General features: G+C 43.0%; 1 protein-coding gene across 2 annotated transcripts in view; it reads left to right on the top strand.

The window, feature by feature from the left end:
• Positions 1-14,623, top strand: part of NR3C2 (nuclear receptor subfamily 3 group C member 2) — a 435,269-nt gene extending 420,646 nt beyond the window's left edge. For both annotated transcript variants that reach the window (XM_073576249.1, XM_073576248.1), the window contains exon 9: positions 11,975-14,623. In XM_073576249.1, coding sequence (XP_073432350.1) covers positions 11,975-12,130 — 156 coding nt within the window. In that variant the 3' untranslated portion in view covers positions 12,131-14,623. The remainder of the gene's footprint in view (positions 1-11,974) is intronic.
• Positions 14,624-17,737: the final 3,114 nt, after the last annotated feature.

Below are 17,737 nucleotides of genomic sequence, written 5' to 3'. Positions count from 1 at the left end.
TAAATCACAGCTAAGGTAACGTTAAAAAAAGAAAAAAGTGCATTCCACTAAAAGCCAAGCAATGCCAACCAATTCATTGGCCAGCATCAATCTGATTTCCTCTTCAACTCTAAATCTGGCTTTTGAGCAATGATGTCTTCAAGACTGAAGAGGTCCTATAAGATATCCCTTGTTTAAAAACCACAAGAGGCATGACAGGTGTCATAGGGGAAGCTTTCCCATGCTGTCTGCCAGAACAGAACCTGGGCCCCCATGCATTTCATGGTCAAACATTTTTTGGGCTGCAGGTAAAATGTGTGGCCCTTGTGACATATCTTGTGATAACAACTGATCAGCAGATTGCTTCTTTTTAAAGGTTGACCTAGGATGGAGAGCACTGCGCTACATAAAATAAGTCTATTTCTTGTAATATGTCATTGACTCATCGAACATCTTCTCATATCTTGCAGGAACATTAATCAACTAAAACTCTCACTGTTTTATGCTATTAATCAGCTAACTTGAAAATGCCACAACTTCAGAGACAAAATGAGAAATGTCAGCAATTAGATTGGATAATTTCCAAATTTCATTCATCTCTAAATTTAGCCTCATGAAATGGGTTATATGCGGCGTAGATTTCTGGATTATTTGATGTGTCCATTTATGATGGTGGGCTATCACTGCTTTTGACCTCTCTTGCTTCACTGTGTTCAAGATATCAGGACTTCCCTAAAGGCCAAGTTTCTGACCATTTAGTGGGTGCATATCAGTGCCACCTCCTGCATTATTAACCGAGACTTAGAAACAGTGTTTCCCAATAATTACCGTGGCGTCTGGTAAAATCCGCCCAGGCAGGATATCATAAGGGCTATAATTATGTGACTATAAAACAGAAATAACTGACACAGATACTATCTCTGTCCCCCACCCCGGCTCTTACTACTGTAAGATCATTCACCATTGCTAGCAAAAAAAAGCTTTGCATGTAAAAATCCACTTCATGATTTTACTTCTTAAAAGTGCACACAATGGAGGAGATAACTAAAAACTGTCTAATAGCAATACAGCCTTAGTAAAATGAAAATAGTAATTAGTTGATGACAAAATATTAATTGTAACAAAATATCCACAGAAAAACACTTGAATGTTAATATTTTTTGGTTTCGTTGAACTTATAAAGATTTTGTTTTGCCGGCACTGTATGACTTGAATGCTTACATGCAACAGATGCATACTGTACATGTATGCTGTAGATGCATTCATTGATAGCGGAGCTAAGGTTAAAGGGGTTGTCCGGGCTTTTCACATAATCTCAGTACATATCTGGCAGCAGAATTATGACAATAAGTAATTTACTTTCTGTCACTAGTTTGCACGGTTTTCTAGATATTCTGAACAGAACGTCCAGGGGGGGGGTATTATGGCATTGAAATGAGAACTAGTCGTAACCTCCTACTCTACTCCAAACATGCCCTCTATAGCAACAACCCCACCCTCCATAGCTACAGGCCCTCCCCGTCCACATAAAGAAGCCCTCATCACACAGTAACAAATCCTCCCCCTCTAGTAGCCTCACTGCAGAGAGCAGGACCACCCAGCTGCTCCTCCCCCAGACACACGCTGAACAGTGATCTATGGAAAGTGAAACTAGTGAGGAGTGAAAATCGTCCTGTATTCTGGGCCACTCCATGATTACAATACATAACTCATTATCAGTGATTCCTTCCCTCACTGTCCCAGGCTGCTGGCAGCAGTGAGAACAGACTGTGTGATGGCCAGTGATGGGGGTCTGCAGCTTCTAATCTGCACAGGGGATGGCAGTCACTGATGTAATCTGTTGTGTGACAAAGCCTCTGCTGTGTGAATGAGACAGCTCTGTGTCACTGATGTCTTCACACAGCAGCAGATTGTCCAAGAATTATTTCATGTGCACCTATCCCTTCTCCCTGTGATGTTAGTGTGCCTTTAAAACAGCTGTACGAAGAGATATGTATCCAATTATCTTCAATTGCAGATGTCATGAATTTTCCTGCTTTCTGTATTATTTTTCTTTTACATTCATGCAGAGCTGTCTGATTCAGGAAGGCATAGCATGTGAGGCCATAATCATAACCCCTCACCTTGCTTTCTATGACTCTATTGGCACTTGGAGGATAGTGAGAGTACTATTCCGTACAGTGCTGTGTGGGTGTGAGTAGTTATTTTGATCACGTGCGTATAAGTAAGGAGCATGTGTCAAGGGAGATGCTTACCTGTATTTCACGGCAAGCATATTAGTCATACGTGAACAAATAACGTTTCGTCATTGCCTCTATAATGAAGCAGGAAATGCATGTATGTACAACGTGACGGAATTGCAGCCTAATATAGAGCATTTCATTATTCCAGTGATATGGAAACCCATTTTTCTGGGCAGCCTTTGTTTTAATTATTCTGTGAAAAGTGAATCTAGTTCTTTTGATAAAAGCTCAGAATAATTACTGTTATTGAATATGTCTACAGTAGTTTTACAACCTACAACAGCTACTGCTAAAATTTCTGTTACCACTCATGTACTTTGTTATTTTTTTATTACTACTTGCTACTAGTGATGAGCGAGTATACTCGTTGCTCGGGTGATCTCCGAGTATTTTGGCGTGCTCGGAGATTTCGTTTTCGTCGTCTCAGCTGCATGATTTGTGGCTGCTAGACAGCTTGATTACATGTGGAGATTCCCTCACAAACAGGCATTCCTCACATGTATTCAAGCTGTCCAGCAGCCGCAAATCATGCAGCTGAGGCGACGAAAACTAAATCTCCGAGCACATCCAAAATACTCGGAGGACACCCGAGCAACGAGTATACTCGCTCATCACTACTTGCTACTATTAGTTTCTCTACTTCACGTATTGTACCGCATGTAATGACTTTGCTTCTATTGCTTTTGCTACAACCACCATTACTTCCTCTATAACTACTAGTATTAAATATACACTAGTGCTATTACTTCTTCTACAAACGATATTAATACTTATGTACTGATGTTATTGTTACTACTATTACTAAATATTTACTTATGCTATTACTTCTCCTACAGCTATCACTAAATATAAATGCATTTACTTCTGCTAAAACTACTATTACTTAATATATACTAATATTACTTATCCAAGAACTATTACTTTTTCTACAACTACTAGTACTAAATATATACCGTACTAATGTTAGAACTTCTACAACTACAATTGCTAAATATACTGTATACTAATGCTGTCACTTCTTCTGTAACTACAATTACTAAATATATACGATTGCTATTACTTTTCCCACTACTATTACTAAATATATTCCAGTGATATTACGGTACTTCTGCTACAACTATTACTAAATATATACAAATGCTACTTCTCCTCCTACATCGCTACGTTACTTCTGCGCCTACTACAAACTCTCCTTCTAGAGCAAAAAGCCAGCAACTTGTATATGGTATCAAGGAATAAGTACGTTAATAATGTATTATAGTCATTGACATGATACAGCATAACAAGAGCCGTAGAAATGGGTTACAAGTAATTAGCAAAGATCATATAGAAAAGAAGTTGTAAGTAACCACATCATCTTTGAAGTAAAACTTAAACTTTGTTAAATGAATCATAGAGACAAATACATACAAAACTAGCCAAAACTTGGTACACATATCAGATAGGTTAAGTAACTAACTATATAGTGTAACACATTTGATCTGAAGACATAGCTAAATTGAAATAATCCTAAGGGAAGTTGTATAGGACCAAAGTAGTGTGAATAGTAAAGTGCAATAGTATTCAATAAACACAATGGTCTATATTTCATCTGTAACCCCATTTAAGGCATCGTACAAAGAACAAACAGAACCAAAAGGTATAGAATAATACAGTAGATAAAACAATTATATTACCAGAGCTGGAGTGTAGTACCTAGTACCCTTTCTTCCCTGGGAGAAGGCTTTGGCGCCAAAACGCCAGTTGGGGTACTTGGTACTATATTGGTGCTACACAACTTCCCTTGTGATTATTTCAATTTAGCTATGTCTTGAGACCAAATGTGTTACACTATGTAGTTACTTAACCTATCTGGTATGTGTAACAATTTTTGGCTAGTTTTGTATGTATATTTCTCTATGAAATTTAATAAAGTTTGTTTTTTTTACTTCAAAGATGATGTGGATACCTTCACCTTCTGTTCTGTGTGATCTAAACACTCCTTCTCATACAGCTATCTTATCAGCTGTTACAACTAGTACATGTTACCATTGATATATACTCGTAATAAAATACCTACTTTAGAAAACTAACTCTAATTACAGTATTGCTACTAGTGCTATTTCTTCTAAACCTCATGAGTTACTCTTTTTATCCCGGGTTGAGTTGCACTGTGATATACTTACTATTAGGATGCAGGACTAGGGATGAGCGAACCCGAACTGAAAAGCTCGGGGTTCATACTGGCCACCTAATGTCCGGTATCGAACCCCAAACACAGATTTTTTACTGTTAAGTCTAGTTTCCTGTTTGGGATTGCCAGTCCAATAAAGCTTGTTGCAAGGCTGCGGTGCAGCCAGTCAACAAGTTTTTAGACTGTGGACCTGTATAAAGACCAGATCACAAGTGCCGCTGCCATTATGTTCTTATTAGTGTAGGGATAGGACGTAGCTGCCTGTGGGTGTACTGTCCTTTAAGCCACTGTGTGTACCCTGCACCCCCCCTGCCTGTGGGAATACTGTCCTTTAAGCTGCTGTGTGTACTCTGCACCCCCCCCCGCCTGTGGGAGTACCGTCCTTTAAGCCGCTGTGTGTACCCTGCAACCCCTGCCTGTGGAAGTACTGTCCTTTAAGCCACTCTGTGTACTCTGCACCCCCCTGCCTGTGGATGTAATGTTCTTTAAGCTGCTGTGTGTACTCTGCACCCCGCTGCTTGTGGATGTACTGTCCTTTAAGCTGCTGTGTGTACTCTTCACCGCCCTGCCTGTGGATGTACTGTCCTTTAATCTGCTGTGTGTACTCTGCACCCTGCTGCTTGTGGATGTACTGTCCTTTAAGCCTCTGTGTGTACTTTGCACCCCGCTGCCTGTGGGAGGACTGTCCTTTAAGTTGCTGTGTGTACTCTACACCCCCTTGACTGTGGATGTCCTGTCCTTTAAGCCGCTGTGTGTACGCTGCACCCCCCTGCCTGTGGGAGTATTGTGCTTTAAGCCTCTGTGTGTACTCTTCACCCCCGTCTGTGGAAGTACTGTTAATTTAAGCCGCTGTGTGTTTTCTACTAGGCTGAGAAATAAATAATTGTTATCAGGCATCTCATTGTTATTAGTACGCCAGTGAAATAACTTTTAAAGACCACTGTGTGTTTTCTAGTAGTTTTGCAATATATCGCATATGTGTGTTTTTATTAGTCTGGCAAATACGTAATTGGCATCAGCCATCTAGTTGCCATTTCTAGGCCAGAACATACAAAAATGGATGCACAGCCCAGATATGACATGACATAAGGGGAAAAAAAGAAATACACTAGTGATGCACATGCCTAAAATAAAAGCAGATTTTATTGGTGGATAAGGATAAAAATATATAAAATAACAATGAAGCAACCTGAGTCGCACATAGTCAGGTGCAAACATGGGCCAAGGTGAAATACCAAAAGGTAGACATAACAGCATAATGCATCATCTTTTATAAATATTGCAAGTAATGGTACATAGAATTAGTATAAGCCAGGCATAAATGCATATAGAGGTCACCATATAATACCCCAATAATTCTAAGGGATAAAAAATGGTATGCTTTATCCCACACCAGTGAGAACAAGGGATACCAGAGATGAGCTACAGAAAGGTTGAAATATACTATAAGGTGCAATATGTAAAGAATGTAATGTAATTAATTTCAAATAATGTAACAATTGATTGTAATCTCAAATAGCTGTAGCCAGATGTATCCAGTTATCCAACAGTAAATAAACACAACAAAAGCCAATAGCAAGTATATTAAGATGCTTATAAGGTAATTATAGCCACATATGAAAACTCTTGTAGACTATTCCTAGCCAAAGCTGTAATAGCTAAAGTGCCTTATGCTAACCCCAGTATGCTAAGCAATAAAAAACATGTCAAACATGATGGCCCATGGCTCATGTAGCCCAGACACCCCAGGTTACAGCTTCATCATGGAAAGTGCTTGGCGAAAGAAAAAAAATTTCAGGACCGCTGTGTTTTTTCTAGTACTGTTGCAAATAAGCAAATCTACTCTTCCGCCATCTATTTACGAGTATTGTTTAGACAAGCAACATCCAAAAATGAGGAGAGCAAGGGACTTGGATGTCACAGTGCTGATGTAGCTGCTGATGGTGGTGGTGTAGCTGATACAGGGATAGGTCGTGGTCATTCTGTACCTGCTATGTGCCCCAATGCAACACCTTCCTCTGGTGCACACATGCGACAAGACATTATGCATCTTTTTGTAGGCCTGAATACCGGCGTACAAATTATGAGGCCACTAGATGTTGAAAAGATATTTGATTGGATGGCTGAGAATGCCTCCAGTTCCTTCACATTATCTTCCACCCAGCCAAGTGCGCAGTTTGAACCTGAGGAACGTGGTCATCTGGCTTCCACCTAACCCCCCCTGCATGTCAGCCGTGCAGTCTAAGCCCCACGTCATGCATCAGTCTCTTTTGCTTTTTGATGACTGCGTCGGCTGGGGTTCCATGGCCCATCCAACTGCCCCTGCTCCAATAGTGGAAGAGTCTAAGTGCGCTAATGCCGAACTACTTGTTAGGTTGGATGTTAAGTACGCAGGATGACTAGTGTAAACAGTCAGTGCACCACCGCAGTACATTTCAGATGATGATGAAACTCTGTTGCCAACTGCAAAGTTCTTATGCAGTGTGCAGACTGGCAAGGAGGGCAGGGCTGAGAAGTCGGTGGAAGATGTTGCGGGGCATGATGAGGTCCTAGACCCCAAATGTAGCAGAGGCCATCCTAGTGGCATGGGCAGTTCGGAGGAAGAGGAGGTAATACGCTGCTACAAGAGCACAGCAAAAGAGGGAGCAGGGTGCAAAGGTACAGCGGGCAGCCCCTAGCCAGTACATTGGTTGCTAATTCCCACCACACCGCTGCTAATTCCCACCCAGTGGCGGATTAAGTGGACTATGGGCCCGGGGCTGTTCATAAAACCTGGGCCCCTGTACCCCCCTTCCCACCTGAGCGCTGCGGTCCCCGTGCGGGAATTGACAGCCGTACGGACCGCAGCACTTGGTTTGCTGCGGGTCCATACGGAAAACCCGCCACCATTCCACCACGTGTGGACATGGCCTAAAAAGACGTTGCACATAAGCTGTAGGCCTACGGCCAATACGCACAAAATCGCCCAACGTGATCCTGGCCATAGGGGATCCACTTTAATGTCCCCACTTTAATTTGAAGTCCCCTTACTTCATCCATTGCAGTCCCCTATCACCCACTCACTTCATCTGCAGTGCCGCTTCATCATTTGCAGCCCCTTATCCCCCCTTCCATTTTATCATGTGCAGTCCCCTTCCCCCCCAAATTCATGTGCAGCCCCACTCCCCCATCATCATGTGCAGTTAATTTTACCCCCTCATCATGTGCAGTCCCCCTTACCCCCAATTCATCATGTGCAGTCCCCCTTACCCCCAATTCATCATGTGCAGTCCCCCTTACCCCCAATTCATCATGTGCAGTCCCACTTACCCCTTAATTCATCATGTGCAGTCCCACTTACCCCTTAATTCATCATGTGCAGTCCCACTTACCCCTTAATTCATCATGTGCAGTCCCCCTTATCCCCCACTTCATCATGTGCAGCCCCACTTATCCCCAACTTCATCATGTGCAGCCCCACTTATCCCCCACTTCATCATGTGCAGCCCCACTCACCCCCCCTTCATCATATGGAGCCCCACTCATCCCCCCTTCATCATGTGCAGCCCCACTCACCCCCCTTCATCATGTGAAGCCCCCACTCATCCCCCCTTCATCCTGTGAAGCCCCCACTCACCCCCTTTCATCATATACAGCCCCCAGTCACCCCCCCGTCATCATATACAGCCCCCAGTCACCCCCTTCATCATATACAGCCCCCAGTCACCCACCCGTCATCATATACAGCCCCCAGTCACCCCCCGTCATCATATACAGCCCCCAGTCACCCCCCGTCATCATATACAGCCCCCAATCACCCCCCCGTCATCATATACAGCCCCCAGTCACCCCCCCTTCATCATATACAGCCCCCAGTCACCCCCCCTTCATCATATACAGCCCCCAGTCACCCCCCTTCATCATATACAGCCCCCAGTCACCCCCCCTTCATCATATACAGCCCCTGGGCCCGGGTGCCACTGCCAGCTGGAGCTGCCGCAGCAGGAGCCGCCGGCACCACCACTCACTGTCTTGGAGTTGGAGCAAGGACTGATGAGCCTCACTCAGCGAGCCGCAGCGCCAGCCACTCACTAGGTGTCAGGACTCAGGTCAGGAGATGTGCGACAGTGCGCCGCCCGTCGCTGATGTCCGGTCACCGCCCGGTCCCTCCATGTCCAGAGAGAGGCGCGCAGCACGCTTCACAAGCTCCTGCTTCCTCCTTCCGCCCCGTCCTGTCTCCGCCTCGTCACTTCCTCCCTGCGTCGCACACGTGACAAGAGACAGGGGAGGGGAGCTATCCATGGTCTCCACCAATCAAACGACACTCCTGGGCTGCTGCTGGACTGCGATTGGCTAATGGCACGCGTCTCCTGCCGGCGCCACTGATTCAGATTCAAGGTCGCATTCCCCAGCAGTCAGACAGTGTGTCACCGTGTGTGGGCCCTTCCGTCACGCCAGGGCCCCGGCACTTGCCCGGGTACGCCGGGTGCTGACTCCAGGCCTGAGCCCGCCCCTGCCCCTGGGCCCCCAAAAAACCTTGGGCCCGGGGCGACCGCCCCATCCGCCCCTATTAAGATCCGCCATTGTTCCCACCAAAAGAGCTCCTTGGTGTGGCACTTCTTCAAGTAACGTGCTGCTGACAAACAACAGGTGGTTTGCACTCTGTGCTGTCAGACCCTGAAGCGAGGCATAAATGTTCTGAACCTGAGCACCACCTGTATGACAAGGCATCTGAATGCCAAGCACCAGGTGTAGTGGAGTACACACCTTAAAAAGCATGACAGATCTGAGCCTCCACCTGCTCCCTCTTCTGCTGCTGTCCCAGCCTCTTCCTTCTGCTCATGATGAACAGGGCCACCTGCCTCCTTGCAAAGAGAGGATGTGACAGCATCACCACCACCAGTGTCACCAACATCTTCACACTGTCCCATGGAAGTGTTCAGCTTTCCATCCCCCAAACCCTCGAGCGAAAGAGGAGATACCAACCTACCCACCTACGAGCCATGGTCCTGAATGGCTGGCATTACTGGAATTTGAAATGCTGCTATTCCAGATTTTGGAGATGGATAGTTTTAAAAAACTGATGTCATTAACTGTCCTGCAGTACTTTCTTTCCAGTAACCACTACTTTTCCATACGGGCTATGCCTGCTCTGCACAAACGTTGCCGACTAAATCAAATGTGCACTGCGCAATGTCATTAGTTTCACCGATACGTGAAACAGTAAGCATGGCCAGGGACATTACATCTCCCTAACTGCCCACAGGGTAAATGTAGTGGTGGCTGGGGCAGAGGCGAAAGGGCTTCTAGCTCATGTGAACCTCAAGCCCAGCCTGGTGGTGTGCGATAACGAGCAAAATCTCATAGCAGGTCTGGCCCTAGCCGGTTTGATGCACATCCCTTGCCTGGTGCATGTTCTAAACTTGGTGGTGCAGAGCCTCCTGAAAAACTATCTACATGTGTCGGAGCTGATGCTGAAAGTGTGGGTAGTGTGTGCTCACTTTCGACATTCTCACCCTGCTGCTGCTCGACTGTCTGCGCTGCATCGTCACTTCTGCCTCGGTCACCAACTGATATGCGACATACCAACAAGGTGGAACTCTATCAGCAGGGTTAGCATGGTCGAAATGTGGCAAAACATTGTGCATGCCACAATATTCGGCACCACTATCTGATACTATTCTTATTGGAGGCAGCGTTACAACAACATAGTAGAAGAGAATGTGTCCACACATCTCCACATACTAACAAATGGTTTCCCCATTTATCTTCTGGGTCTCCAAATTGGACACATGGCCTGAGCTTGCCCTTTATGGTTTGGAGGTGCTAGCCTGCGCTGCAGCAAGTATACTGTCTGAACTTGTGTTTAACATGGCGAGGGGTGTCAATCCACATCCAACGTGGGGAATCTAACATTCCTTAAAATGAATCAGGCGTGAATCTCAAAGGACTTATCCATATGTTTGGATAACTAGTCAACTGTAACAGCCTCAACCAGCCAGTCTTCAACTCTTTTTGCCATTCGTTTCATTTGGGGGTGTCCTCACCAAATAAAAAAATCCGAAAAACTGTTTTGGCTCCTTCCTCCTCTGCCTCTTTCACCTATTCCGCCATGTCCACCTCCTCCTCCACTTGGACCTGTTCCTCCTGGTTCAAGATTCATATTTTTTGTATCTAATCTGCTTGGCATAGGGACAGGACGCAGCTGTAAGTGAGGAACAGTATAAGGTTTTGCATGTGTGCAGTTTTACAAAAGCACTCTCTGTGTACTCTACACCTGAATCTGTGATAGTACCGTGTGTAACTAAAAGTTTTTATAATCTTCAACTAAGTCAGTGGGAAAGGTTTATGTTAACATTTTTTCTACTCTTAGGTAACCATGTCAGTGATAGTACTGTGCCAAAAGCCGCTGTGTGTATTCTTTCCCATATCTGTGGGAGTACTTTGCGAAAAGCCACTGTGTGTATTCTATAACCCATATTTCTGGGAGTAATATGCCTTTAAGCCACTGTGTGTACTTTGCAACCCTGCCTGTGGGGGTACTGTGGGCCATTGTCTGGTTGTGAAATTTGTTATCAGCTTCTGTGGGGAAAATGTGGAAACATGCTCTGTGGGTGAAATTTTTAAAAGGACTGCCAGTAGCAAGCCTCGCTGCAGACCATCAGCTCAAAGATCATGTTGCAAATTCCGCCAATGAAAAGCTTGTAGCATGCGCTATTGGAGCAAACATTTTGGAGGTGTGGGGGTACTGTTGTGCGCCATGCTCTTTGGATGAAATTTGTATGCTGCTAATGTAGGGGTACTCTGCCCCATGCTCTGTGGGTGACATTTTTAAATGGACTGGAAGTAGCTAGTCTCAGTCTCTGTGAGGGCATTGTTAATTTATTTTTTTATTCATTTACTTCCTATTTTACTATCATAGCTATGGTGACAAAAGCCTTTTGTCGTTTCCCTATTCACATTTGTGTGCAGGGCAATTGTCCTGCTCTTGCCCCCATTTAGCTTCCTTTTGCAGCCCCCTAGCCCTGACTATGACGATTTTACAGCCATTGTAAAGCACCAAAGTTCAGGCCCCTATTGACTTCTATTGGGTTCGGGTCTGGGGTTCAAGTTCGAGTTTAAGATTGGAAAAAACTTTTTACTGGATGTTCATTGCATCCAAACATCCAAGGGTTCCCTCATCTCTATGTAGGATGCCACATTTGAGATATCCTTTTCGCTGTTTACTTTCCTACCAAATCTTTTTGGAAATTGAACGCTGTGTTGACGCTGTGTAATATCCCGCTGTAAAATTTGTATTTTGGGTATTGGATAGCATCTTTTATGCAGTAAGATTGCAAGCTAAGAATACAGAATGTTTATATCCTCCTTAAGGCAATACTTAACAAATCTCAAAAAATGGCTACAAGTAAGATGAACACAGTCAAAGCCAGGACCCATTTTTTTTGTTTCATAGAAAATAGGAATCTAGGTAACATTGTGGATACCCTGCTTGCCATTTTTAAGATGACTGTGACAATGTCTTTGAGCATGCAGTGAATTTCTTTTAGATGCTGATGTCAACTCATGTGACTTAACAATCTTGTACTCTCTATTACAGGTGGTAGGCGATTTATTGGAGTTCTGCTTCTACACATTTAGGGAATCTCAGGCCCTCAAAGTGGAGTTTCCTGCAATGCTTGTGGAGATTATTAGTGATCAACTACCAAAAGTGGAATCTGGGAACGCCAAGCCTTTATACTTTCATAGAAAGTAACTGGAAGAGTCTTACAGGAGAACTTTGCCTTAAGTTTCCTCTGATGTTCCATACCCAAGCTGGTTCCAAGAAATGACACTTTTCATTCAAAAACAAAGACAAACATGAAATGCTAAAAATAAATCGCACTGTTTGGGCACAGAAGACATGCCAGGAATAAAGAGAGCTGCCGCCAGCACCCCAAGCGCTTGAAAATTACTCCTATTCCTATGGATAAAAAGCCATATCTAGTCAATAACTGATTCATTTTGATATTTTAACGATGAAATTTTAAACTATGCCATGGAGTTTCTGGTTTTGTTTGTTTTAATTGGGTTTATGGACTCAGAAAGACTTTTTAAAAGGTTATCCTTGGTTTGCACACAGTGTGTTTGGTCATTATGGGGCATTAAATATTCTTTTCTTGTATCAGAAATAAAAATAAAAAGCTATTGTATAAAATATTAAGAAACATTTGATGTTGAATATCACTACGCATTTGTGGCATTAGTTGTCCCATCATGTTGCAGGATGCAGGCAGTGGCCATATTTTTTTTATGTTTGCTGAAGAGCGAGCATCGAATTGGACACTGTGAGCAGTGGGCCCGGGCCACAGTCCAGATGTCCTCTGCCATATACGCATGCAGCAATTTTTCCACAAACCCTAGCGTGTAATGTAGACATTTATTTAAAAGGAAGATAGAAAGATGCCCCCATCTGGATTTTCTAAGGGTTATATTGTGCTGGCTTTACGCAGTCTACGCTGTACTGTATATTGCTGTATATGTATAAATTGTGAAGGACATGGATCAAAAAATGTATGGTAATTTTGTAAATGAGGCAAACAATCGTTAATGACTACGGATGAATGGAAAGCATAGGAAAGTATTTTTGAAAGAATTCTATTTTGATGGAGAATATTTAAGTACTATCTTTGTCTAAATAAGGTAATTTTTTTTTTTTTGTAAAGTGAAAATGTTTCGCATGGATTCTGAACTGTTTACAGTGTATTTAAGGAAGGGAAAGCTGTGCCTTTTTAGCATCATATCTAATTTACCATTTTGCAATATCTGTTTGTAAATAGACACACTTTAACCCCCTTTTTCAGTTATATTTAAGGTTTTCTACTTTTCTGTAAAAAGGAAAATGTTCTACTTTTTTGTGTACTGCTTGCAAGAAATATTGGAGCACACTTTCTAGGAATCCTTCCTTTTTCCTTGTGAATTACACTATTTTAACCTCCATGACGGAGTTACTGTAAGTATCTTGGAATTAGCTAGATCATAGGAAAGGCTTCCTGAGAAATTTACTGAACACATAGCCTTCTTACGGGATTCCAGGGTCCCATTTTTATTTTTTTTTTAAAGATATGCTTGTTTTAAGAGGAAACTACAATATCTCCATGCATCAGTTGTTAGGGATATGACAAAGCGAGGTGTGATGAGGCATGCCAAAAATTAACTTTCTTGAGTGCACTTTACTTGCTGTATGACATAATCCAAAATCCCAAAAACTACATTATCTAGAGTATACTGGAGCTCAATCAATCGTGCTGGTTGCCATGCCTGACCAGTACTAGTGTAGACATAGGCTGGCACACAAGGGTTTCTGAGAGTGATATATGTATTTTGTTAAAGAACAGATATATTTAAAAATAACATTTACATTTTTAATATATGGCATTACCATATAGTATGGTTAAAGTTGCACTTACCAAATAATGTTAAGAACCTAGATAAAAAGCATCCCCTGCTCTCACACAAGATTATATTTTTGGCAATAAAAGAAATAAACTCGAGTAAAGTGAAAATGGAGCAGTGGGTCTATGAAGAGCGTTCGGTACTGACTATTGAGCTTTCATTGCTCAGATTTTTGCACGGTTCTGTGGGAATAATTCAAATACATAGCTAATAAATATCAAATTTATGAAAAAGAGAATTTATCTTTAAAGTTGATGTCTTACTCGTTTTAAACTACCGCCTCTTATAACCTTGACCCTTAATGATGAGAGTGCTAGTGCTCAAATACTTGCACATTTCTTCTTTGTTGCCTACAAGGCCAGGACTATGGCACTTTATATGCTTATTTTCCCTATAAGAGGATATGATGAAGTGTGTAAATCTGGCCCAAAAAAGTCCCAGAAGAAAAGAGTCATTTTAAAAGATCCAGGATAGTGTAAAGATTCTGAGTAGTGGCAACGGGGCAGCTCTTCTTTTTTTTTTTATCCAATGGGTATTTGGTACCCGACACAGGGAAGTGGGATACTGCCTGGCATCTGGCATCACTCTTTGAAAACCAAGTGAGTAAAGTGCTGGCTCAGTAAGTGGTATTCTGTAGTAACAATGGGATCTTACAATGTTATCAAATGTTTTTGATGGAACATCTATACAATTTTACAGTTTTCTATTAACAAAATATTAGGATGTAAAAACGTTGTCATCGTGTCTTTGTGTTATCCTTAAAATGACCATGCTTTGTTATGAGAATAAACAATTCTATAGTCATTTAACACTCTTTCTAGATGATATGTTTCGCCTTCTTTATGTGAGCTACGATGCAATACACTTTATTGATCCCGAGGGAAATTGTGAATCAGAGATTGTCTTCTTCATCCTTACCAGACGTACTGACCTTTCAGTGTGCTGTTTCAGTTATTACACTGTCAAAATATGTTTTATTTTAGAATTCATTAGGCCATATGCAACTGTTTATTTACTGGTGCCCACACATAGCCTCTAACTTCTGCAAATTTAAGCAGTAGTGTAGATCGCCTGTAATCCAAGACTGTAACAATTTGTAATCATCTAGAATCGGCATTGGATAAAAAGTTTAACCAACAGATTTCATTCTCTTCATTGATCAACATTTTGTGGTTTTGAATAGATGTCCCCAAAGTCAAGCTGACACGGGAGTCTAGCTGCTGAATCTACTAAAGGATCTACTACAATCATCTATTTCTGGATACACTATGAGTAGTCTCCTAAATACAATCGCTCAGCATGCCCATAAAGGACATAGGAAAAGAAGGCATGTCTACAGCTGGGTATACACATGAGAGAGATGTCAGGTGAATGTTTGTTCATCTTCCCCATACATGAGCCCTCGGCACAGTCAAGCGTTCAACATAGAGGAAGAAGAAAACATCTGCAAGACAAATCTGGCAGGAGCTTATCACTCACGAAAACAAAAGGATTAGACAATTAAATTTCAATTGCCTGCTCTTTTCCTCCCCTGACATCTGTTGGGTTAGAGCAAAGGTGCACAACTCCAGTCCTCACGGGCTACCAACGGTGCACATTTTCAAGATTTCCTTAGTATTCCACAGGTGATAATTTAATCATGTGCAATGATAAGGAAGTCCTGAAGACATGCACTCTTGATGGCTCTTGAGGACTGGAGTTGTGCATCCCTGGGTCAGAGTCAGGAGGCCTATTTACACATTAGATGGTCGTCAGGTTCCACCGAAAATGATGGTTTCAGCAAACTTTCATCTTATGCGCACTGGATCAGGAATGGCTCAGGATTTGCTCAGGATTTGACACAGGTGAAATCTGCACCAAATCTGCATCTGAGGTCACTGGCAGGTCACCTGCGTTTTTGATGCGTTTTTTTCTGCATGCGTTTTTGAAGCGTATTTTATTGCATGCGTTTGTTGTCACTTGACATAAAGCTAATTGAAAGTTGGCTCCTTGGAAGGAAAAAAAATTGATTTCCTGTTTGCAGATATATTGGGGTATGTTCCCACGGTCAGTAATCGCTGCGAGTTGGACACTGCGTACATCCGCAATGTCCAACGTGCAGGATCCAGCTGTTACAGCATAGTGGATGGAAGTTCAAGAAATCCCATGCTGACTATGCATGCACCGATGCCCGCGACTCACCCATAGAGACGGACATGCAGTGCATCTTTCCAGACCGCATCATGTCAATTTATATAGCTGCTTAAATTACCCGTTCACTATCATTAGATGTGGTAATACTGCATTATTTTCCTAGTCACGTGCATATTAAGTGCGGATATGCAGCTTACTACGCATGTGTACTAATTTAAATAATGGTGAATCTTGTGACACAGCTGGACGTACACGACACAGGAAGTGGAGGAAAGCACAGAGAGAGGACCCCTCCATTTTTAATAAACAAATTATTTTTTTTTTAAATGGCATGGGGTCCCCCTATAAATATAAACCAGCCAGAGTAAAGCAGACTACTGGGACTGGTATTTCAGGCTGGTAAGCTGGTAAGGATCCAATATCCATGAACCTTACCAGCCTGATATGATAATACCAGGCTGCAACAGTTTGCTTACCTTGAATGGTTAGGAAAAATAATAATAATAATAATAATCTTTATTTATATAGCGCCAACATATTCCGCAGCGCTTTACAGTTGAACAGTTTCAAACACAACAGTCATAAGTAACAACGTTAACAATACAATAATTAAAGCGAAATAAGACGACCCTGCTTGTGGAGCTTACAATCTACAATGAGGTGGGGGAGATACAAAGCATAGGTTTGTATTTACAATGATGTATTTACAATGACGATCCAGCCATCTTCAGGGGGTGGGGGTTAGATGGAGATAGTGAATGGGCTACACACACACAAACATAACATGACTTTGATTACTGAATGTGATAGGCCGCTCTGAACAAATGCGTTTTGAGCGAGCGCCTAAAACTATGCAAATTGTGGATGATCCTAATATCTTGGGGTAGAGCATTCCAGAGGATTGGCGCAGCACGGGAGAAGTCTTGGAGTCGGGAGTGGGAGGTACGGATTAGGGCAGAGGTTAGTCGAAAGTCATTTGCAGAGCGCAGCGGTCGGTTAGGCCGATAGAAATGAGGGAGGAGATGTAAGGGGGTGCCGCACTGTGGAGAGCTTTGTGAGTGAGAACAAGTACTTTGAATTGTACCCTGTAATGAATTGGCAGCCAGTGTAACGACTGGCGAAGAGCGGACGCGTCTGAGTAACGATTAGCCAGATGGACAACCCTGGCTGCTGCATTAAGGATAGACTGGAGAGGGGAGAGTCGAGTGAGAGGGAGGCCAATTAATAGAGCATTACAGTAGTCCAGGCGGGAGTGGATCAGGGCGACAGTGAGAGTTTTTGTTGTTTCCATGGTGAGAAAAGGGCGGATTCTAGAGATGTTCTTTAGGTGTAAGCGGCATGAGCGGGCAAGAGATTGTATATGGGAGGTGAAGGAGAGATCGGAGTCGAACATAACACCCAGACAGCGTGCCTGCTGTCGGGGTGTTATTATGGTGCCACCCACAGAGAGGGAAATGTCAGATTTAGGGAGGTTAGTAGATGGTGGGAGCAGAAGAAGTTCAGTTTTGGAGAGGTTGAGTTTCAGATAGAGAGCAGACATGATGTTGGAGACTGCAGACAGACAGTCAGTGGCGTTCTGTAGTACTGCGGAGGTAAGGTCAGGGGATGATGTGTACAGTTGTGTGTCATCAGCATAAAGATGGTACTGAAAGCCAAATCTGCTGATGGTCTGTCCAATTGGGGCCGTATAGAGAGAGAAGAGAAGGGGGGCAAGGACTGAGCCCTGAGGTACCCCAACAGTGAGAGGAAGAGGAGATGAAGTGGAGCCAGAAAACAGAACACTGAAGGAGCGGTC

Source organism: Dendrobates tinctorius, unplaced genomic scaffold (assembly GCF_039654945.1).
Source record: "Dendrobates tinctorius isolate UK_male_01 unplaced genomic scaffold, ASM3965494v1 ptg000008l, whole genome shotgun sequence".
NCBI lineage: Eukaryota > Metazoa > Chordata > Amphibia > Anura > Dendrobatidae > Dendrobates > Dendrobates tinctorius.
Note: the sequence above shows the minus strand (reverse complement) of the source record. Positions and strands in the feature narration are given on the sequence as shown.